The sequence below is a fragment of the Acomys russatus genome, chromosome 2, assembly GCF_903995435.1.
Source record: "Acomys russatus chromosome 2, mAcoRus1.1, whole genome shotgun sequence".
NCBI classification, from domain to species: domain Eukaryota; kingdom Metazoa; phylum Chordata; class Mammalia; order Rodentia; family Muridae; genus Acomys; species Acomys russatus.
The window spans coordinates 101,654,531-101,677,800 of record NC_067138.1 but is presented as its reverse complement, the minus strand read 5'-3'; the positions used below and the strand labels follow the sequence as shown (position 1 = coordinate 101,677,800).

Genomic DNA, 23,270 nt, shown 5'->3' with positions numbered 1-23,270 from the left:
ATGCTCTGGCCACGGCCTCTTACATGTGCTCTGCAATGTGTGGTTTCCCGTCATAGGAAGTTAACTTATTATAGGAAATACAAACAAATTCATAACTTTGAAAGACTCACCTCTACCCGTCTCCACCTCCAGGTCAACCTTTTGACCCTCACTTCAGTATCAACAATGCAGCTTCCAATATCATTTGCTCCGTCACCTTCGGGGAGCGCTTTGAGTACCATGACAGCCGGTTTCAGGAGATGTTGAGGCTACTGGACGAGGCCATGTGTTTGCAGATAAGAATTATGTGCCAGGTAAGCACTTTCCTCTGCATACCTTTGAAAGGTAGGGCTTTTCTCAAGTTAATAAATAATGCTTTAAATATTGAGTTTGAACCAAATATATCTCCAGTTCAACTCTTGACTTTGAATATATACAAAACATTTATAACATGTACTTGAACTATTTTCATATTTATATTGGTCTATATACATACAGAGGAAAATGCTGGTCTCTCAGTGAATGACAATCTTGACTCTCTTTTCCCATGATGCCTCTTTTCCTGCCTCAGATTCATCATCTATGTGTGCTTTCTATTTTACCACCTTGTTTTGAGACTCCTCGTTGTGTACTGCTCTCTGTTAGATGCAGACTAGCATTACACTGTCTAAATGTGTGGTCAAATAAATGAGTTGTCCCTAGGTTTCTGGTGTTATCAATAACAGTTCCAAGTCAGTACCCATTGGCATACTCATTTGCATTATAGCTGTATCTGGAAACTAAAGATTCCCAAACCCATTGATGCTGTCAGTCTTCTAATACTGGAAAGTAGAAACCTCTGGGATTCTACTGTCACCTCCAACTGTGCCCCATTTTTACATCACTAATCCTTATAGCCTCTCAAATACTCTACAAAGTTTAATGGTCTGTCAATCACACCCATGAATATGGAAGAGCGCTGTATGGTAAAATTAACCCCAAAGTTTGGTTTTATCAGCCTGGTTTTCCTTTTGCTAGTGCCCTAACTAACTTGGTATGTACACATTTGAGGTTGTGCATGTATGTTTGTATGTTTTAAAAAATATTTTCATTATCTTTTATTAAGTGTGTGTGCATAGTTTAGTTTTCTACTGTGTGTGTTTTTACTTGGTGAGTTATTAATTTTCAAATTTTCCATTTTATTTTATCAAATCGTCAGTTTCCTTGGTGCATGCGTCTTCCAGGTTGTTGATCTTTTCAACCACATTGCTGATTTTCTCATTCATTTTGCTGATTTCTCCTTTCTGTGATTGACTTTCCACCCTGGATCCTTTATTGAACTCATACACTTCCTTATCTCCTCCAAGTCACTTATCATTTTTATAATAAAACATTTGCAACTTTTATGTAGCACTTGCTTGTTTCAGTATCTTTGCTTTTATTAGTTCAGGAGTTAATGATTTTTCAGAGGCATTCTCTTGGCTCATATTTTCATATTACAATTTATGCTCTCTTTGACATCTCTTTTGTACTGTACAGTTATCTGCACAATACGTGTTTTTGGTAATTTTCCTCAGGGGGAATATGTAATGACAGAAAATTAGAAATGGAAAAGATGCCTGTCACTTTAAGGCTAATCAGGTAAAATATTTCCAAGGAGGCTTAAACATGAAATTTCTCATGAGGTGAAAAGCAAGGTTAAGCCAATTTCAGGAGCACATTTGGGGCACACTAAGTAGAACCTACCAGGCCTAACATGGAGATGCCCTCAGTGTGATCGTAAGGTTGCTGTGGGTGGAGTGCCTAGAGAAACAGGAGCAATGACAAAGATTTATGGGGCCCCGTCTCTGTACCACTCACAGATACAAAGCACTGGATACCGTTTTGAGTCTAGGGACAGTTCTTGAATAATGAAAGTCATAGAGTCAAGCATGTGGTTACATTTACAAATATTCTTTCTGGAAGTTATGTGCAAAATAAGTTATAGCAGCATGGATAATATAATCAATGAAAGTGTTTAATGCTGTTCAAACATCCAGGTAGAAAAGTGGTGTTGTGTAGCAGGTAACAGGCAGTTGGACTATTAGGAAATGGTGTGAGGCTCAATATATTTTGCATGGAATTAGCTGAAATGTTTTTGAAGCTGACACCACAATTTGGTAGTAAGAAAGGAGCAAAAGACAGGACCATATATTGAAATATTGTAACGGGCACCATATTGTCTTATTTTTGCAAACCAGCTCTATAATGTTTTTCCATGGATAATGAAATATGTTCCTGGGTCACATCAAACAGTTTTCAGAAACTGGGAAAAACTGAAATTGTTTGTTTCTTGTATGATCGAAGATCACCGAAGAGATTGGAACCCTGATGAGCCCAGAGACTTCATTGATGCTTTCCTCAATGAAATGACAAAGGTGAGGAAGATGCTCTTGTAACTTCTTCTCAGACACAATGCAATGGCTTGATAGTTTTCAGCTAATTCTCCACCAGGATACCACACTGTTGGGTTTTAACATGGTGCATCTTTACTCTCCGACAGTTTTCCTGATCTTTTCTGCCTGTTGGCCACACAAGGTTCTTTTTTAACACACTGGAAAGTCTAAGACCCTGACTCTCCAAGCTTCTAGAGATCACTGAAATCTTTGGCTGTGATTCCTTCCTCATCTTCAATTCCCAAACTGTAGCATTTCCTTTTCTTTGATCTGGTTGGTTTTGACTCTAAAGCTAAAAGTCCCTTCTTAAATTAATGAAATCTGCAATGTGTATTTTAGTTCATCAAGTAGCATGGGAAGGTTTCAAAAATGAATATATAGACATCTTTGAAGATCACTTTCCCCGTGTTAATTAGCAGTAATATTAACTCACTGGTATCATTAGACGTCCAGGGTTCCCAGACTAGAAATGACATACCCTGCCCTTTCATGCACCTCCTTGACTTTTACCCATGTATCAAAGAATTATATACAAAGGGAAAGTAGCAATTAAACTGAAAATGAAGAAACAACATACCCAAATTTGTGGGACACATTGAAAGTGGTGCTAAGAGGAAAATTCATAGCACTAAATGCCTTTAAAAAGAAAATGGAAACATCCCACATAAGCAACCTAACGACACATCTGGAAACCCTGGGGGAAAAAAGAAGCAGAAACACCCAAAAGGAGTGAACATCTGGAAATAATCAAACTCAGAGCTGAAATCTTAAATAAGAAACAAAGAGAACAACAAAATCAAGAGCTGGTTCTTTGAGAAAAATCAACAAGATAGACAAACCATTAGCAAAACTAACTAAAAGACAGAGAGACACTATCCAAATCAACAAAATCCATAATAATAAGTGAGACATAACAACAGACACAGAAGAAATACAAAGAATCATAAGATCCTACTTTAAAGGCATGTATGCCACAAAATTTGAAAATCTAAGGGAAATGGACAATTTTCTTGATCGATTCCACTTACCAAAATTGAATCAAGATCAGATAAAGATAAACAAATTAAATAGTCCTAGTTCTCCTATAGAAATAGAAGTAATCATTGATAGTCTCCCAACCAAAAAAAAAAAAAAAAAAAGCGCAGGGCCAGATGGTTTCAGGACAGAATTCTATCAGACCTTCAAAGAAGAACTAATACCGATACTCTTCAAACTACTCCAAAAGATAGAACTGGATGGAACATACCCAAATTCTTGCTATGAGGCCAGTCAGGTTGATACCTAAACCCCACAAATACCCAACAAAAAAAGAGAATTTCAGACGAATTTCTCTTATGAGCATAGACACAAAAATGCTCAATAAAATACTCGCTAAACAAACACAAAAACATATCAAAGATATCATTCACCATGACCAGGTAGACTTCATTCCAGGCATGCAGGGATGGGTTAATATACGGAAATCCATCAATGTAATCCACCATATAAAGAAACTGAAAGGAAAAAAAAACCACATGATCATCTCCTTAGATGCAGAATAAGCATTTGACAAACTCCAACACCCATTCACGTTTAAAATTTTGGGCAGATCGGGATACAAGGCACATACTTAAACATAATAAAGGCTATATACAGCAAGCCAACATCAAATTAAATGGAGAGATATCCAATGAAATTCCACTAAAATTGGGGACCAGAGAAGGCTGCCACTTTCTCCATATCTCTTCAATATAGTTTTTGAAGTCCTAGCCAGAGCGTTAAGAAAACAAAAAGAGACTGAGGGGCTCCAAATAGGAAAGGAGGAAGTCAAATTATCCCCATTTGCAGATGATATGATTGTGTACATAGTGACCCCCAAAATTTCCCCAGAAAACTCTACAGCTGAAAACCACCTTCAGCAAATTGACTGGATACAAAATTAACTCAAAAAAGTCAGTAGCCTTCCTATGTACAAATGACAATCATGCAGAGGAAGAAATTAAGAAAACTACACCCTTCACATTAGCCACAAGCAATATAAAATATTTAGGAGTTATGCTAACCAAGCAAGTGAAGGATTTGTTTGGAAAAAACTTCAAATCTCTCAAGAAAGAGATTGAAGATGACATCACAAAATGGAAAGATCTCCCTTGTCTATGGATTGGAAAAATTAACATAATATAAATGGCCATCTTTCCAAAAGCAATTTACAGATTCAATGCAATCCCTATCAAAATACCTACACAATTTTTTTTAAAGACATTGAAAGCTCAATTCTCAACTTCATATGGAAAAAGAAAAACCCAAAATAGCTAAAACAATTCTATACTATAAAAGATCCTCAGGAGGAATCTCCATTCCTGATCTCAAGTTGTATTATAGAGCAACAGTAATTAAAACAGCATGGTACAGGCACAGCAATAGGCTGGTTAATCAACTGAATCAAATCAAAGACCCAGAAATGTATCCATATACATATGGTCATGTGATTTTTGACAAAGAAGCCAAATTCATTCAGTGAAAAAAGGATAGCATCTTCAACAAATGGTGCTGGTCTAACAGGATGTCTACATGTAGAAAAATGCAAATAGACCCATATTTGTCACCATGCACAAAACTCAAGTCCAAGTGAATCAAGGACCTCAACATAAAATCAAAGACACTAAATCAGTTAGAAAAAAAAGTGGGGAAGAGCCTGGAACACTTTGGCACAAGAGACAACTTCCTGAACAGAACACCAACAGCCCAGGCCTTAAGGTCAACAATTAACAAATGGGACCTCATGAGGCTGAGCTTCTGGAAGGCAGGAGATACTGTCAACAGAACACAGCGACAGCCTACAGATTGGAAAAAGATCTTCATCAATCCTACATCTGACAAAGGTCTAATATCCAAAATATATAAAGAACTCAAGAAATTAAACACCACCAAATCAAATAATCAAATTATAACACTGTTAATGTGGGAAAGATTAAGCTTTGTCACAGGTGGAAGCAATCTTGGCGGGATTTACCCTTGGGGTACCCCATGAATACCTTGTGACAGACTGAATGGAGCCATCCTGGGCCTGGAATTCAGGAAGCAGACCTGGGAACCCCAACTGGGCTATTGTTTTTCTAATTGACCCTCACCAGGAGAAGGAGACCACCCTTCCCATGTGACTCAGGCAGGTGGGGAGGAGAGAACAACAGGTTCAGCCCGGGCTTGGGCGCGTGTGGAGCAGCAAACAGGCCGGACCAGCACACAGGCCAGAGAGACACCTAAGGACCCGTCCCGTGGAACGGATACCGAAAGGTTCACTCTTGTCCCTTTAACCTTTTTTCCTTCTTGTGTAAGCTAGTTGGGTTGTATAATAAAGTTTAATTGTTAAAAAACAGAGCCAACAGTTAATGTTTTGGGCTGGAGAGATGGCTCAGTGGTTAAGAGCACTGCCTGCTCTTAAAAAGGTCCTGAGTTCAATTCCCAGCGCCCACATGGCAGCTCACAACTGTCTGTAACTCCAAGATCTGACACTCTCAAACCAAGGCACATAAAAATTAAAAAAAATTAAATAAAATATTAAAAAAAAAAAAAGAAGCAACAGTTAATGTTTTAATCTAAATAGGCCTTTACGAAATACACATCATTGAATCCTGTCCTATGAGCTTTGACTCATTATATTATAGATTTCTTTTCTACCCAGGGCACAAAAGTCAATTTCTTCCCTCTTTCTATCATAGTTCATCTTTCTGGCTCAGTATCAGTAGAAACAACATTTTATCCCCAGAAGAGGGGCAATATTTACTATATGAAGTGTAGGTGTAAAACCATCAACGTTACAAGCAATGTAAGCAATAATTCTTCCAGAGGAAGTTAGTAAAGATGGAATTATATACCGCCCCCCCATTGATGGAATCAGCAAGGTGTTAGCTATGAAAGATTAATGGAGAGGTCAAAGAATCAATAAATGCAGAGAATTCACCTGATTCCTTCCGGAGTAAACAAAAACACTTGCGTAGTATTTTATATGAGTCTGTTGCATCCCATAGAGTTGATGTGACATGTTAAGATGTATGTGTTCTTGTTTTATAGACTCTGACAGGTAAATGTAAAGTGAACATCTTAGTGCCGTAGCTGATACTGGATCCAGATAAGTGTGTGGGTTTATCCTGTTCTGATATCTGTTCCAAAAATATAGTTACACAAAAATAGTTATCTTGATATTCATCCACCCATGCATCAGAAGCTTTTTGTCAGCCTTCAGCACGCGGTCAGGAAAATGCTTTCCACAGAAGTCAAAGTAATATCATTTAAAATGCATCCTTCCAAACTCTTTCCCCAGGTTGCAGAATACCCCAAGTGTCATTCTCTTTGTACTTGGGGCACAATAATGCTGAAAATATAGCTACATCCTGAGGGGTCAAAGGAAATATTATCTTAGTTGAGTGCATTCAAATTTGTTACCCAGCATCAAACCCTATGTAGTGAGATAATCCAAAATTTTCAGACTAAACACTGTCTTTTCTAGTACCCAGACAAGACTACAAGTTTCAATGAGGAAAACCTCGTCTGCAGCACTCTGGACCTCTTCTTTGCTGGCACAGAGACAACATCTCACACACTGCGCTGGGCTCTGCTCTACATGGCCCTCTACCCAGAAGTGCAAGGTGAGCATGTGGTGTCTTCATCTAAACAAAGCAGAATTCTGCTTCTGGAAGTCATGGCTTAGAGAGGTCCAGAAGATAACATGGAGGCAGAAAACGTGGAACAGTTGTGAGGAGTAGCATTTGGGGATGGGCGTGTCTAATGCATGTTCTGTTAGGGCTGTGATGGGTCCTAAGGGTGCATCCTCTAATGTCCTTCTTCCCTTTTTAGTGGGTTCATCCCATTTTGCCCCACATTCTGTTAAAACCTCTCCATTATGGTATTCAACACACTAATTTCACCTTTCTTCCTCTTCAGCCTCAAACCCATCCAGCCTGTATGGTGCGCTTGCTATACTTTGTGTTCTCTCCTGGCCCTGTTCTTATTCTTCCCTCTAAGCCATGACATTGGATCTTCATTCTGCAAAAGTTTTCTGTCATAATTTTTTATTATTGTAGAATAATCTTCTTAGGTGTTACCTCCCTAGGTCATTTCAAATTGACATGAGTTTGATGACTTGAGAATTACTCTGATTCTTCTCCTCCATGACAGTGCTTGACACATTGTTTCTTTCTCCACTGACTGATGTCCATTAGGCAGAGTGGTCCATTTTATCATTTTTATTCCTTCAGATTCTAGAAATTTTTAATAATTTTAGGATAGGAACATTTTTTTCTGTTATAGAACATGGTTTTTGTTAGTGTTGTTTTAGTTTTGGTTTTTTTCTTGGTTTGGTTTGGTGTTGGTTTTGGTTGTTGTTCAGTTTGGTTGTTTTGGTTTTTTTGGGTGTTTTAAATTTTAGTTAAATAATTGATTCATATTACATCCCAATTGTTATCCTTTTACTTGTATCTTCCTGTTCCCCCCTCCCTCCCTCTTTCACCCTATTCCCTCCGCTAGGCCTGTGACAGAAGGGGGACCTCCTCCCCCATCATATGATCACAGCCTATCATGTTTCATCTGGGTAGTCTGCTTACCCTTTCTCTGAGTGCCACCAGGCCTCCCCACCAAGGGGAATTGGTCAAATAGGGGATACCAGAGTTTATACCAGAGGCAGTCTCTGCTCTCCACACAACTGTGGAGAATGCGCTGTCCGTTGGATACATATGAATAGGAGGTCTTGGTTTGAGCATAACCCCCTGGGTCCAGATCTGCCAGCCTTGATAGTCTTCTTGTAGGGTTCCTGGACCCTCTGGTCCTTCTATTTCCCCATTCTCCCTTACCTCTCTCACCTGGAGTCCCAATAGGAATTCCTAGCATCTGCATCCCTGTTGGGCTAGTGTCCAGTTATAAGCGAGTATATACCATGTGTATCTTTCTGAGTCTGGGTTATTTCACTCAGGATGATCATTTCTAGTTCCATCCATTTGCCTCCAAGTTTCAAGATTTCCTTGGTTTTAATAGCTAAGTAGTGTTCCATAGTATAAATGTTTCTTTATCCATTCTTCACCTGAGGTACATCTAGGTTATTTCCAGATTCAGGCCCTTATGAATAAGGCTGCTATGAACATGGTTGAACATATGTCCTTGTGTGGTGGAGCCTCTTCTGAGTATATTCCAAGGAGTGGAATAGCTGGGTCTTGAAGTAGCCATATTCCTAATTTTCTGAGAAAGTGCCAGATTGATTTCCAATGTGGTTGTACAAGTTTGCATTCCCACCAACAATGAAGGAGTGTTCCCCTTTCTCCACATCCTCGCCAATATGTGCTGTCCCTTGAGTTTTTTATCTTAGCCATTCTGATGGTTGTATGATGAAGTCTCAGACTCGTTTTCATTTGTAGACATTCATGTGGACATTGAGCATTTCTTTAACTATTTCTTGGCCATTCGATATTCCTCTGTTGAGAATTCTGTTTAGCTCTAAACCCAATTTCTTAATTGGGTTATTTTGTTTGGTGGTACTTAATTTCTTGAGTTCTTTATATATTTTGGATATTAGCCCTTTATCAGACATAGGGATGGTGAATATCTTTTCCCAGTCTGTAGGCTGTCACTTTGCTCTGTTGACAGTATCTTCTACCTTACAGAAGTTTCTAACCTCATGAGGTCCTACTTATTAATTGTTGACCTTAGAACCTGGGCTATTGGTGTTCTGTTCAGGTCTCTTGTGCCAATGAGTTCAATGAGTTCCAGACTCTTCCCCACTTTTTATTCTAATAGATTAAGTGTGTCTGTTTTTATGTTGAGGTCTTTAATCTACTTGGACTTGAGCTTTGTGCATAGTGATAAATATGGGTCTACTTGCATTTTTCTACATGTAGCCATCCAGTTAGACCAGCACTATTTGTTGAAGATGCTATCCTCTGATTGGCTACTTTGTCAAAAATCAAATGTCCATAGGTATATGGATTTATTTCTGAGTCTTTGATTTTATTCCATTGATCAACCAGCCTATTTCTATGTCAGTACCATTGCTGTTTTAATTACTGTTTCTCTATAGTACAGCTTGAGATCAGGTATGGAGATTCCTCCTGAGGATCTTTTATTGTACAGGATTGTTTAGCTATTCTGGGTTTTTTGTTTTTCCATATAAAGTTGAGAATTGATCTTTCAATGTCTTTTTAAAAATTGTGTAGGTATTTTGAGAGGGATTGCATTGAATCTGTAAATAGCTTTTGGTAAGATGGCCATTTATACCATGTTAATTCTTCCAACCCATGAACAGGAGATATCTTTCCATCTTCTGATGTCATCTTCTCTTTCCTTCTTCAGAGACTTGAAGTTTTTTCATACATGTCTTCACTTTCTTGGTTAGAGTTATACCTAGATACTTTATATTACTCGTGGCTATAGCGAAAGATGTAGTTTCCCTAATTTCTTTCTCAACATCATTATCATTTATATACAGGAGGGTTACTGCCTTTTTGGAGCTAATTTTTTATCCAGCCACTTTGCTGAAGCTGTTTATCAGATGTAGGAGTCTCTGGTACAATTTTGGGGGTCACTTATGTACACTATCATATCACCAGTGATAAGGGATAATTTGACTTCCTCCTTTCCCATTTGGATCCACTTGGTCTGCTTTGCTGTCTTATTTATCTAGCTAGAACTTCAAGAACAATATTGAAGAGATATGGAGAGAATGGGCAGCATTGTCAAGTCCTTGATTTTAGTGGCATTTCTTTGAGTTTCTCTCCATTTAATTTGATGTTGGCTATTAGCTTGCTGTACCTACCCTGTATTGTGTTGAGGTATGTGCTTTGTATCCCTGATCTCTCCAAGACTTTAAACATGAATGGGTGTTGGATTTTGTCAAATGCCTTTCCAGCATCTTAGGAGATGACCATGTGGGTTTTTTTTTTTCCTTTCAGTTTGTTTATATGGTTGATTACATTGATGGATTTCCATATATTGAACTATCCCTGCATGCCTGGAATGAAATCTACTTGGTCATAGTGAATGATGTCTTTGATGTGTCTTGGATTCAGTTTGCAAGTATTTTATTGAGTATTTTTGCATCAGTGTTCATAAGAGAAATTAATCTGAATTTCTTTTTTTTGTTGTTGTTGTTGGATCTTTGTGAGGTTTAGTTATCAAGCTGACTGTGGCCACATAGAATGAGTTTGGTAATGTTCCATCTGTTTCTATTTTGTGGAGTAGTTTTAGGAGTTTCAGCATTAGCTCCTCTTCGAAGGTCTGGTAGTATTCGTCACTGAAACCATCTGGCTTGGGCTTTTCTTGCTTGGGAGGCTTTTGATGACTGCTTCTATTTCTGTAGGAGTAATAGTACTATTTAATTTGTTTTCCTGATCTTGATTCAACTTTAGCACATGGAATCCATCAAGAAAATTGTCCATTTCATTTAGATTTTCAAATTTTGTGGCATATAAGCCTTTGAAGTAGGACTTAATGATTCTTTGTATTTCTTCAGTATCTGTGATTATGTCTCCCTTTTCCTTTCTGAAGATTGTTGATTTGAATAGTGTCTCTCTACCTTTTAGTTTTGCTAATCGTTTGTCTTTCTTGTCAATTTTCTCAAAGAACTAGCTCTTGGTTTTGTTGATTCTTTGAATTGCTCTCTTTGTTTTTAATTTATAGATTCAAGCCCTGAGTTTGATTATGTCCAGCCATCTACTCCTATTGGGTATTTCTTTTTTTCCTAGGGCTTCCAGATGTGTTGTTAAGTTGCTTGTATGAGATGTTTCCAATCTGTTTATGAAGGCACTTAGTATTATCAATTTTACTCTTAGCACTGCTTTCATTGGGTCCCACAAATTTGGGTAGTTTGTACCTTCATTTTCATTTAATTTTAGGAAGTCTTTAATATCTTTATTTAGTTCTTCTCTGATCCAGTTGTGATTAAGTAGAGAGTTTTTTAGTTTCCATGTGTGTGTAGGCCTTTTGTTATTTCTGTTGCTATTGAAGTCCAGCTTTAGTCCATGTTGAACTGGTAAGATACAATGAATTATTTTGTATCTGTTGAGGCTTTCTTTGTGATGTATTATATGGTCAGTTTTGGAGAAGGTTCCATGAGGTGCTGAGAAGAAGGTATAATCTTTTGTATTTGAGTAAAAAGTTCTGTAGATATCTGTTATGTCCATTTGCCTCATGATATTTGCTAGCTTCATTATTTCTCAGTTTAGTTTCTGTTCCATTGACCTATCCTTTGGTGAAAGTGGGGTGTTGAAGTCTCCCATTATTAATGTGTGGAGATCAATGCTTTGTTGATTTTTTAAACAAATGTGGGTACCCTTATATTGGGGGCATAGATGTTCAGAATTGTGATGTCATCTTGGCTGAGTTTTCCTTTGATGAGTATGAAGTGTCTTTCCTTATCTCTTTTGATTAATTTTGATTGAAAGACTTTTTATTAGATATTAAAATGACTACAGCAGCTTGTTTCTTATGTCTGTTTGCTTGGAATAACATTTTCCAGCCTTTTACACTGAGAGTAATGTCTATCAATGTGGTTGAGATGTTTCTTGAATGCAGAAGAATATTGGGTCTTGTTTATGCATCCATTCTGTTAGTCTGTGTCTTTTTATTGGAGAATTGAGACCATTGATATTGAGAGACCAGTGACAGTTAAGTCCCTTGATTTTTATGTTGGTTGCGGTAGAGTGTTTGTGTGGTTATGTTTTGCTACAGTGAAATTATGTATTTCCTGTGTCATCCTGGTTGTAGTTTGTCACTTTGGGTTGGAGTTTTCCTTCTAGTAACTTCTGTAAGGCTGGATTTGTGAATGAGTATTGTTTGAATTTGTTTTTGTCATGGAATATCTTGTTTCCTCCATCAATGGTTATTGAGAGTTTCACTGGGTATAGTAGTCTGGATTGGCATCTGTGATCTCTTAGGGTTTGCAGGGTCCTTTTTGTTTTTATTATCTCTGCTGAGAAATTGGGTATAATTCTGATAGGTTTGCCATTATATGTCACTTGACCTTTTTCCCTTGCTGCTTTTAATATTTTTTTCTTTGTTCTATACATTTTATGTTTTCATTATTATGTGGCAGGAAGATTTTCCTTTCCAGTCTATTCTATTTGGTGTTTAGTATCCTCTTGTATGTTTATATACATCTCTTTTTTAAATTGTGAAATTTTTCTTCTATGATTTTGTTGAAGATATTTTCTGGGCCTTTGAGCCTGGTGTCTTCATTTTCCTCTATTCATATTATCTTTAGGTTTCATCTTTTCAAGGTATCCTTGGTTTCTTGGATTTTTTTGTCACAAATTTTTCAGAAGTAACATTTTCTTTGATGGCTACATCAAATTCTTCTATTGTATCTTCTACCCCCTAGATGCCTACCCTCAGCTCTTTAATTCTTTTATTGGAACTTACCTCTGCATTTCCTGTTTCCTTTTCTAAGTTCTCTCTTCCTGGCTTTCCTGTGTCTGTGCAATTTCATTGCTTCCATTTTCATCTTCAATCTTGAACCATTTTATTGATTTCCTACATCTGATTGTTTGCATTTTCCTGACTTTCTTCCAGTGATTTACTCATTTCCTTTCTGTTGGCCTCTGTCAATCTTTTTGCCCACATCTTCCTGTATTTGTTTATGGATATTTTTTTTCATTTCCTCCACTATCATCTTCATTATTAAGGATTTGAGGTCATTTTCTTATGCTTCAGTTGTGTTTGAGTTGCCAGGGTTTAATTCTTAGGGATCACTGAGTCCTGGAGATGCTTTTGTTGCTTGTGTTTTTATGCTGACCTTTAGATATCTTGCTGTTTCTGAAGCTGGGAAATAGTTTCTTATGTTCTTCACTGGTAGTTTAGAGTAGTTTGTTGGTGAGTATCTATAAGTCAAGACCCCTCACTTGTGGGGATCAGGGAACCCTTCCCTGGATCAGGCAGGAACTTGGTTTCAGCTCCTGGGGTCTTTGCTCCACACCCTGAGCTCCCCACTGATCCAGCAGAGGCTGGTGCTGGTACTCTTTAGCCTAAGGCTCAGGCTGAGATAATGAAGGTACAATCTGCTGTTGGCTAGGGTTTAGAGATCCTGCCCTCAGCCACTAGGGCCTTGGGATCTAGTTCAGTCTGCCGGAGAGTGAGGGAGCTAGCCTCTGGCTTAGGCTTCTTCCTGCCCATTTTTGCTCTGGCCATGGGACCTACGTTCAGTCCAACAAAGAGAGAAGAAACTGAGCTCTGTCTGAGAATGTCTCCTCAGCTACCTGGGCCCCGCATGTGGGCCCTGAGTCCTTCTGTGGACTGGAAGGATGAACTGAAGTCAGATCCATCCCAGAACCACACTCTGCCCTCCCCTCTGGGTCAGCAGACACTGAGGTTGGTAGTCTGGAACCCACAGTTCAGCCAGAGGGTGTGCAGGTACCAAAGGATAGACTGCACTGGGATTTTGGAGACCTGGCTCTTGGCCACAGGACTGTGGGACTTTCTGTGGACTGGAGTAGTGTGATCTGGGTTCAGATCCACCCATTCTCCTCAGTTCTCTCCTAGATCCAGATGCTGGCATTTCACTGCCCACAGTTCAGTCCCAAATACAGAATCTGAGATATAAAGCACAGCTGCAGCTCGCAGTCTGGTATGCAGCCAGTCTCTAGTGACTGGGCACCTGGCCTCTGTGGGCCATTTGGATGACTGAACGACACACCCAGCTGTGCTCAGAACTGTGTGGATCCCTGTCACCTTGGACTCTCCGGATCTTGAGATCTATAGCTCACAGCCTGGTGTCTAGGCTCCATCCTGCCACCTAAGCCCCATACATAGTCAGTGCCACCATCTTGGATCTCTCCGCTTTTTGGTTTTTTGAATTGTGGGTAGCAGTTTATTCATGAGGTGTCAAGTCAATTTAGTAGCTTCAAGGTGACTGTTTTTGCTTTAAATGAGAACTGACTAGAAAAAAAAGCAGAGTCCTTCCTTCCCATGTTGTGAAGAAAAATTTGTTTATAGAACTACACCCCCATGTATCGGGTGTGTGTGTGTGTGTGTGTGTGTGTGTGTGTGTGTGTGTGTGTGTTTCTGTGCCCTGTGTAGGTCTGTGGGTATACACATGTGGAAGCCATAGCACAGCTGCAAGTACCATTCCGAGAACCTTCTGCTATTTGAGACAAGGCCTTTCGCTCACCTGGAACTTGTCAAGAAAACTACACAGTCTAGCCAGTAGGGCTACAAGATCTGTCTGTTGCCTCCTCCTGAGGGCCCTGCCATTAAAAGCGCCCATACTCAGCCTTTTTCCATGAGTTATAAGAATCAGACTCACGTCCTCCTGTTGCCTGTCAGTCACTTTGCTAGAGCCATCGTCCATGTGAAAATATTTTCTCTAATTAATGCAAAGTGCGTATATGTACCTGTATTTATGTGTATGAATCATGAGTTTCAATTAAAGTACATATTTACCTGAAGAATAAATTTCGTAGCTCACAACTAAAAATATAAGAATAATCTTTTTAAATGTTAAAGCTATGGAGTAAAAAGACAGACTTGACCTCTAGAATAGCACCTTCAAAATATGAGTAGATTTACATGAAAAAAAGTATACTGGTATTCACGTTGTAATATGTGTAATGATCAAGAGACATGATGAGTGAGACTGTTCAGTGACCACAAACAGATACATGAGCTACTGCAGCTCTTCGGCTGTAGGAAAAGAACTTCTGATGGTGGCCTAGTAATGGATGAGCTATCAGGAAACTGTGCTGAGTGAAATAACCAATCAGAAAATCATATGAACTATCCTATCCAACTCAAATGAGTTATGTTGAATTGTCAAATATCTATTCAAAGATGATTCAAAGGAGGAAGCATAAACTTACAGTTTTTCAAGATGGCAAAGTTCTGCCATTGATTATACAATAACTTATCTTGAACTGTACAGTTGGAAATACTAACAAGAATTGTGGTTGTTGGCACACAACATTAGTCAAAATACTTGGAAGAGCTTGAGGCAAGACTGCTGCAATTTGAGATTATTTGGCCACATATTAAGAACATAAATGAGAAATTGGTAATTTGACAACTTTTATGTTAAAAATATTTTATTCACAATTATTTTTTTATATAGACAGGAGTACAATTGATATACATTTATTTCTTTCTCAGGAGAAATCTCTAAGTTGGTCCTTGTAGTGGGTTTCTTGTTACAAATTCCTTTTAAATTGTTGCCAAGTTGGAACTAATATGAAGGGAAGCTCTCCGTAAGTGGGATCCCCTGACAACTCCTTTTTTTTTGGAAGGGACACTAAAATTAAATGAAAGTGGATATAGTTTCAGAGACAGCTTCTGTACCATTAGAATAAATCATTAAATTTGAAAATTAATAGACGCTCCTGTTTTCTTTCAGAAAAAGTGCAGGCTGAGATTGACAGAGTGATTGGTAAGAAGAGGCCAGCAAGCTTGGCTGACCGAGAGTCTATGCCTTACACCAATGCTGTCATCCATGAGGTGCAGAGGATGGGCAACATTGTCCCCTTGAATGTTCCCAGGGAAGTGGCAGTGGATACCAATTTGGGTGGTTTCCACCTGACAAAGGTAATTATGCACTCTCAGCAGCAGAAAGCTCAGTCCAGTATTGGCATCATACTAAGGAGATATGTATTTCTGTCTCATGACCACTTAAATGGCCAGAGAAAAAAATATTCCTGCTGAAACACCAGTTTTCCTCCATCTATCTAAACAGATATTTACAGATAGCTTGGGGAAACAAGGCTCCTTGGTCATATGTGTTTAGGCAAAAACTGGCTTTATTTGCTAATGGCATTTCAGCATCTTCCTATGCTAATGCAGGCTGATAGCAGTCAGCAGTTTGATGGAACCCAAAGTCATTGCAGAGAGAAGCTCTCAAAACTAAGGAACTACTAGGCTGGTGATAGAAAATGCTTCTGCACAATCCTTGAAATACAGAACTTAAAATGTGAATAAAATTGGAGGCTCCCGCACTACCATTATGATGACATTGGTGTTTCTAACACAGTGATGCACAAGCTTATTTCCAGTTTTAACTTACATCCAAATTACTTATTTCTCTCAGGGACACCATCCCAAATGTGGGGCGGTGCTAACCACAGTTAGGGAAGGTCTTCTGCCATTAGTTTGTTACCTCTGGAAATGTCTCCATGGGCACTGGCATAAGATGACAGAGACAATACTACAGAGTGTGTAAAGGAAATGATGACAGGTAGACTGCACTGTGGATAAGCCATGCTCCTGGCTTACTTCACTGTTAACTGGGAGCAGGAGACGTGGGTCTAAGAGAGCAAAGGGACAGCCTGCACTAAGGTGGCATTGACAAAAGTCAAAAGAAGTTGAAAGAATGGGTTACGTTATTGGAGGGGTGCATGAGTTAATATGAGGGAAAGGCACTCTCTGGAGAGGCAGAAAGTCTGTTGGAGCAGTCTACACATCAGTCGATATGTTCTTAACCCTGCCAAGAATCTGGGTTCAGATGCCCACATGTTGAGGGTTAAGAATGGAGGAGCAGACGTAAAGCACACATCATTCCCCTTCATAGGCCTGCCACCGTTTGCCGCACTGTAAAAAGTAGCTGACTTCATTTATGTGCCTTCCTGCCACATTATTCTCCTTTGGATGTGGACATGTCTTTCCCTATACCAATATAGAGAATGCTAATAGCCTGGGAAAATCCCCAGCAGACACTTGACAGTCATTGTGAAGTTATCTCAATAAAGGAGGTGGTACTGAGTGGGATGGAAGGACCCAGATCTTAAGTGGGTCATGTGTGGGAGCTTAAAAACCATCTACCTCTTTACAGGTCGGTTCCATATAGCAATCCTTGTCTCTGCTGTCATTTCTAGGGCACCATGGTTCTAACCAACCTAACTGCACTACACAGGGACCCCAAAGAGTGGGCCACCCCAGACACCTTCAATCCCGAGCACTTTTTGGAGAATGGACAGTTTAAGAAGAGAGACTCCTTTCTGCCGTTCTCAATGGGTGAGTTGTGATGAGCGGGAGAGAATTCAGAGCTCCACCCCAGCCCTTCTCTCCTCTCCTTCCCATAGTCCCATAGTACTCGGGTTTAATGAAAAGATCTCCAGATGGCCTAGTGTGGCTCCATTTCATTTTGGTTGCAATCCAGCAGTCCCTGAACTTGACAGTGCATCAGATCCACCCTAATCTTACACTCGTATGACTCTGCTGAGGATTTCTGCCTCATTCTTTTTTCCAAAATCTCTAAGAATATAGACCCCTGCTCTGTCCACTCTTCACTGAGGGATATATGTGCCATCTTCACTTTTTCAGTTTCCCAAGTTATATTTAAGTGGTGTACCACTCCAGGGAAATGGACACACTATCCAGGCTTCCTACTTATAAATAATTGATAAGGTGTGAATTATAGCACCAAATCTCAGTTCTATATTTCACTTATTCTAGCTATTCTTTTATTTTTATTGAAAGTAGATTCTTATCCTGACCATAGTTCTCCTCCCTTTATTCCTCCCAGCTCCTCTCTACTTTCCTCTCACCATGACACATTCCCCATCCTTTTCCTCTTCAGAAAAGAGCAGGCCTCCAAGAGAAGACAGACAAATGGGACAAAGCAAGATATATTATAACAGGCAAAGGCTCTCATATCAAGGCTGGACAAGGCAAACCAAATAGGAGAAAAAGAGGCCCAAGTGCAACCAAAAAAAGTAGAGATACACCACGTGGTGGAGGCTCTGTAATTCCTGCTTAGCTGATTCAGTAGGCCATATTCTCCTGCTGTTTTCCCTCCTCTCTGACTCCATACTCTTTCCTTGCCCTCTTCTACTGGATCCCAGCATCTCTGAGGGGAGGGACCCAATGGAGATCTCCAATATAGACTGTCTCTCTATGCATAATGTCTGCCTGTGGGTTTCTGCATTCACGCCCTATGCTGACAGAGAAAGCCTCTCTGATGACAATTGGACAAGGCACCAGTCTATAAGTATCATAGGAGAATATCATTGAGAATCATTTCATTGATTTTTTTTTTTTTTTGCTGGTCCCATGTGGTTCTATCCTAGGTCTCTTTCAGTTCATGAATCAGATCCCTGTAATGTGCAAAATTCTAGAAATGTGACCACTTTTGCATCCCAAATAAATGCTTTGTGTGAATATTTTGAGGCTGCCAAGAGGAGTGTAAGTAATTCCCCATCCATGGCTTCTAGGCCCATTGTTGCTAACGTACAGGCCTTCTATTCTACGAGTGCAAAATCTTCTTCCCACAGAGACTTCATGTCTCACTCAGTTTAAACTGTTCTTTCACCCACATCACCTGTGAAATCAAAGCAACAACAAAGCACTCATGGAGGAAGAGGCAGCAGATCTCTGTGAACTTGAGGCCACCCTGGTTTATAAAGTGTGAGCACGGCAGCCTAGGATATATAGCAAAACCCTGAATCAAAAAACCAAAAACCAAACAAAAAAGGAGAAGAAGAAGAAGAAGAAGAAGAAGAAGAAGAAGAAGAAGAAGAAGAAGAAGAACAAGAACAAGAAGAAGAAGAAGAAGAAGAAGAAGAAGAAGAAGAAGAAGAAACAAGACTCACAACTGAGATTTACTTCATAATTACAGACTTCATTAACAGGCAACTTATCTCACACCACCACCTTAACACTGAAATTATTAGTAATGTGAGGAAAAGAAATAATGTCTACTTTTGTCCAATATTTAAACCCAAAATAAGGGAGAGGTCTTATTTTAAACCATACACCACCCACAGAAGTGCCAGAACTGGACCCATGTTTTTACTACCAGTTGAGTTCTCACTGAACTATAAGCACATTGTAAGTGGCCTCCAAGGCCGTGGACCCTGGTCGTGTAAGATTCACTGAGTTCATAGCCTATGTGTCAGCTAGAATCCTGATGCAACAAGCATCACAAATATACCGCTTAGTAAGAACCAGTTGATGCTCACAGTTTTCCAGGAAGTTCAGTAGTTGGCTCTTCCTGGGTAGCCTTCTAGCTGCCTGCCAGTCTGTGGTGTTCTCAGTGGAGTGGCAGAGTTCTCACATTCTCTTTCACCCTCTAGTGAACCAGCTGCCCATTCACACAGTGGTAATCATATCTCAAGAGAGAGGACAGATGCACACGGACCCTGGGAGACCCAATTCTCAAACTTCCTCTGCATTCTGGTAACGTAGCTAGCATAATATAAGGAGAGGGAAACTGCGTTAGTCTTTGTTTGGGAGATCATAGGACTTGCAATGCACATAATGTGGGACCGAGGATAGAGGAAGATTGCCCCTATTTTATTGTCATAATCTCAATTTCTGATGGAGAAAAACAAAACACATTTGCCTAAGGATGCCCAATGAAAACCAGTTAAACTGAGCACAATGGACAAATCTTTGTTAACCCTAAGCTTTGTTAACTGCCTCGGTTGACAAAGCAAAGTGAACATAGGGACAGGGTTCATAAAGACTATTGACTATGGTCTAGCTCAGCCCGCTTATTTCACTCAACAGGTTTGCTTTGGTTTGTGAATGGGCAAAGGTCCACGTGCCCTCTAGCCCAGACTGTCTGTGTCAACTCATCCTCACTGAAACAATGTCTGAGATGAACAGCTGCTGAGAGGGAAGCTTTGTCTGGGTCCTAGTTTCAGAAATCTCTGTCTGTGGTCATGTGACCTGTGCCTGACATGAGACAGAGCATTTGTTAGAACTGGATGGTGAAGAGCACACTGTGGCCAGGCAACAAGGAAAGGAAGCAAACAAATGTTGACAGTTTCATCACCAGGATGGCTCAAATGACCTATCTTAGGCACATGTATTTAATTTTTTGCCCTTTCTTAGTAGGGCATCAATTGGCAACCAAGGCTGTAGGTCATAGCACCTGCTGATAAATGAACAAACAAAAACTATACTGCATGAATGCTAGTTACATGGCCTATGTGAACATTAAAGTTTTCCAGTTGAGTGACCATAGTCCCCAGGGTAACACACTCTCTCTCTCTCTCTCTCTCTCAGCATTAACAGTGCATTCTTGATGAGATATACCCTTTACTGATCTTATGAGAAATGAATTACTAAAAGGTACATCTTGTACACTCCACCATAAGAAGGTTTTGCCTTCTCAATCATTCCACTTTTCCAAAGTTCCTGAGTCTTTGAAACCTCCATCTACAGTAAATCAAGATATGTCAGGTCTCTCTACCTCACTCAGAGTAGATCACCTCTGATGCACAAGGTATATGTCTTACCAAATAATTAATCTATATATTTATTAACTCTGCACAATATAGATATTAAGCGAGTCTTGGGGAAATTAGAGAGATACTGTCTCAAGTGAAAGGTTAAAAGAAATATGGAGGTAGCTCAGTGAAGATATACTTTCTAGAATATGCAAGGCCCTGGATGGAGGGAGGGGGATAGAGAGGGATAGGAAGGTAAGAAAAGAAAAGGGAATAGGAAAGGAAAGGAAAAGAAGGAATAAAGAAAAAGAAATTCTGCTTCTCCAGAATGGACCCTTACATCAGCTTTGCCATTGCTTGGTATTGCCAAGGGACAGTCTTGACACACTGTATGTGTTACTATTACTAGTATGATTTACACAGTCACATGTCATGACAAAATGGCCTTTGACATGTTGGAGAATGGAAAGAACTGGAGGTCAATGGCAACTCATAAAAGTATTTTGCCAGGACCAGTCTATACAGCTCAATAAACTTCTATTGAGTTAGAACAGCCAATCTGAAGCCTTAGGCTTTGCCTTGGATTTTATAGTCTCTTTTCCCATGCAAAATGGGAAGAAAAGGAACAAATACTAAATAGCTTAAGGCCACTAACACAGTAGGTCAACTGTTACATTCCTCACCTTGTAAGCATAGTGTGCTGATTTGATCCCCAGACTCCACACTAGAAGCTGAGCATGCCATCAGATGCTTATACTCTTCATGTTAGATGGCCAGAAATAGGAGGGCCCTGGGGCTCTAGAGTCAGCAAACCTGGGCTAATCTGCAGAGACCCTATCTCAAAAATAAATTCATGCACAGGTACACAAACTGGATGTCACTTGGAGATCAATACCCATAGCTGGTCTCTAACATCAACATACATGTGCATATATGTTCAAAAACAAATCCACCCAAATGGGCTTAAAGATGGGGTGGAGCTGTTAGGAATGCTGCAGCACTGTGGGACACCTGGTGAGGACATTTTCTGAGTAAGAGAACACTGGAGTGCTGGGGTTGTCCTTGATATCAGAGAGCACCCCTGTGAACCTAAATATTCAACAGAGAGACTGATGGAGAAGATAGCAACAGAATTGGAAATGGACATAAATATTTGGGTCTATACATACACCTAAATAAATACACCATGTGCATGGCTGTGTGAGTGAACTTGATCAGTGGCTCCCAGAATCGTAAGAATGCCTACTCCCCAGATCTTAGCTTCCACGTATTATACAATGCAAGAAACCAGGATACCTGGGAAAATGACAATTTCCTGGCTGGCGAGTGAAAACACAAGACTAGGAAATATGACTACGCCAAAGCCAGAAAATACCACTTTGAAACAGGCTCTAATGGATAAATCAGGAAGATGCTAGACATAGTCAGCTGGACACAAACCCAGGGTCATTGCAGGATTCATAGTAGGAAGGTGGAGAAACCAGCCCCAAGATGCACCAAAGTTATCTAAGAATGTGACTCACCTTCTGTTTTTGTCCTGCAGGAAAGAGAGCTTGCCTGGGAGAACAACTGGCCAGGTCTGAGCTGTTCATTTTCTTCACTGCTCTTATGCAAAAATTTACCTTCAAGCCCCCAATCAATGAGAAGCTGAGCACAAAGTTCAGAAATGGCCTCACGCTCTCCCCAGTCAGCCATCGCATCTGTGCGGTCTCTAGACAGTGATGCTGGAGAAGGAAAGAGAAAAGAGAACTGGAAGATATGGTGTATTTGCTGAAAGCTTCTGATCCTTGTTCTCGGGAGAGAAGATGTCATAAATGAAGATGACTCAAGAGATATTGAAGAAATTGGGCTATGAAAGTTGAATCAAATTTCTGGAATGCTGGCCCCTTAGTTTGTTGACGGTCAAATCAATAGCATACATTGTTATCTAAAATTTAGAGAAGAATGGTAATTCCTCCTAAATGCATTAAATTTAATTAAAAACTAATAACAAGAATTAATTATGAATTAAAAATTGAACATCATGGGTCACATCCTAAAGATGCACCGTCACTTGCATCCTTGCTCCTCCCATACATGTGTATCTGTTCCTGGCCCATTAAAATCTTGGCCTAAAGTGAGCCAACGAGGAAAACAAGAATCAGAACTGAGTTTCTGATTGCATCCACAGAACAGGCCATGAAGATTCTCCCATATGGTAGATCTGTCCCTAATTTAGTTCTACTTCCAAGTTGTCCTGGAAGCCAAGAAAGCAGGGATGTTTCCCTACTCGCGGGCAGGCAAAGAAAGTGGTATATGATCAGTTTCCTCTCTTTTAGAAACTTTGTATTGGTTTTATGTTGAGGCCTTTAATCCACTTGTACTTTAGTTTTCTGCAGGGTCTATTTGCATTTTTCTACTCATAGACACCAGTTAGACCAGCACCATTTGTTGATAATGCTATCTTTTTTTTATGTTAAATCACTCTTAGTTCTGAAAGCAGGAAGGCCTGTAGGGCAAAGAACTATGTTCCTACAGTGAACTAGAGACTTTAGGTGTGATTGATTATGCCTCCTAATGGAAATTTCTACACATAAAACACAACCTCCTTTTTTTCCCCTTAAAGTTTCCTGCAAGTGCTATAAAATATAAGGCTTCATCCCATTCAAGAATTATACCACAGTTTTGTTAGTGCAGTTTTATATTGAGCATTTCTCATTTCTTTTGCAGTTCAATTACCCTTCCATCCTTTATTTTTTCCTGTCACCTGTTCTACAAGGCATATAAC

At 39.6% G+C, this 23,270-nt stretch overlaps 1 protein-coding gene across 2 annotated transcripts in view; it reads left to right on the top strand.

Moving 5' to 3' along the window:
• The window catches only part of LOC127205203 (cytochrome P450 2J6), a 33,231-nt gene extending 10,792 nt beyond the window's left edge, over positions 1-22,439 (top strand). Inside the window, exons 4-9 of one of the 2 annotated variants that reach the window (XM_051164395.1) lie at positions 133-293; positions 2,199-2,375; positions 6,880-7,018; positions 15,733-15,920; positions 17,204-17,342; positions 22,047-22,439. In XM_051164395.1, coding sequence (XP_051020352.1) covers positions 133-293; positions 2,199-2,375; positions 6,880-7,018; positions 15,733-15,920; positions 17,204-17,342; positions 22,047-22,225 — 983 coding nt within the window. In that variant the 3' untranslated portion in view covers positions 22,226-22,439. The remainder of the gene's footprint in view (positions 1-132; positions 294-2,198; positions 2,376-6,879; positions 7,019-15,732; positions 15,921-17,203; positions 17,343-22,046) is intronic. The other variant, XM_051164402.1, reaches the window with a different exon arrangement.
• The last annotated feature ends 831 nt before the right edge of the window (positions 22,440-23,270 follow it).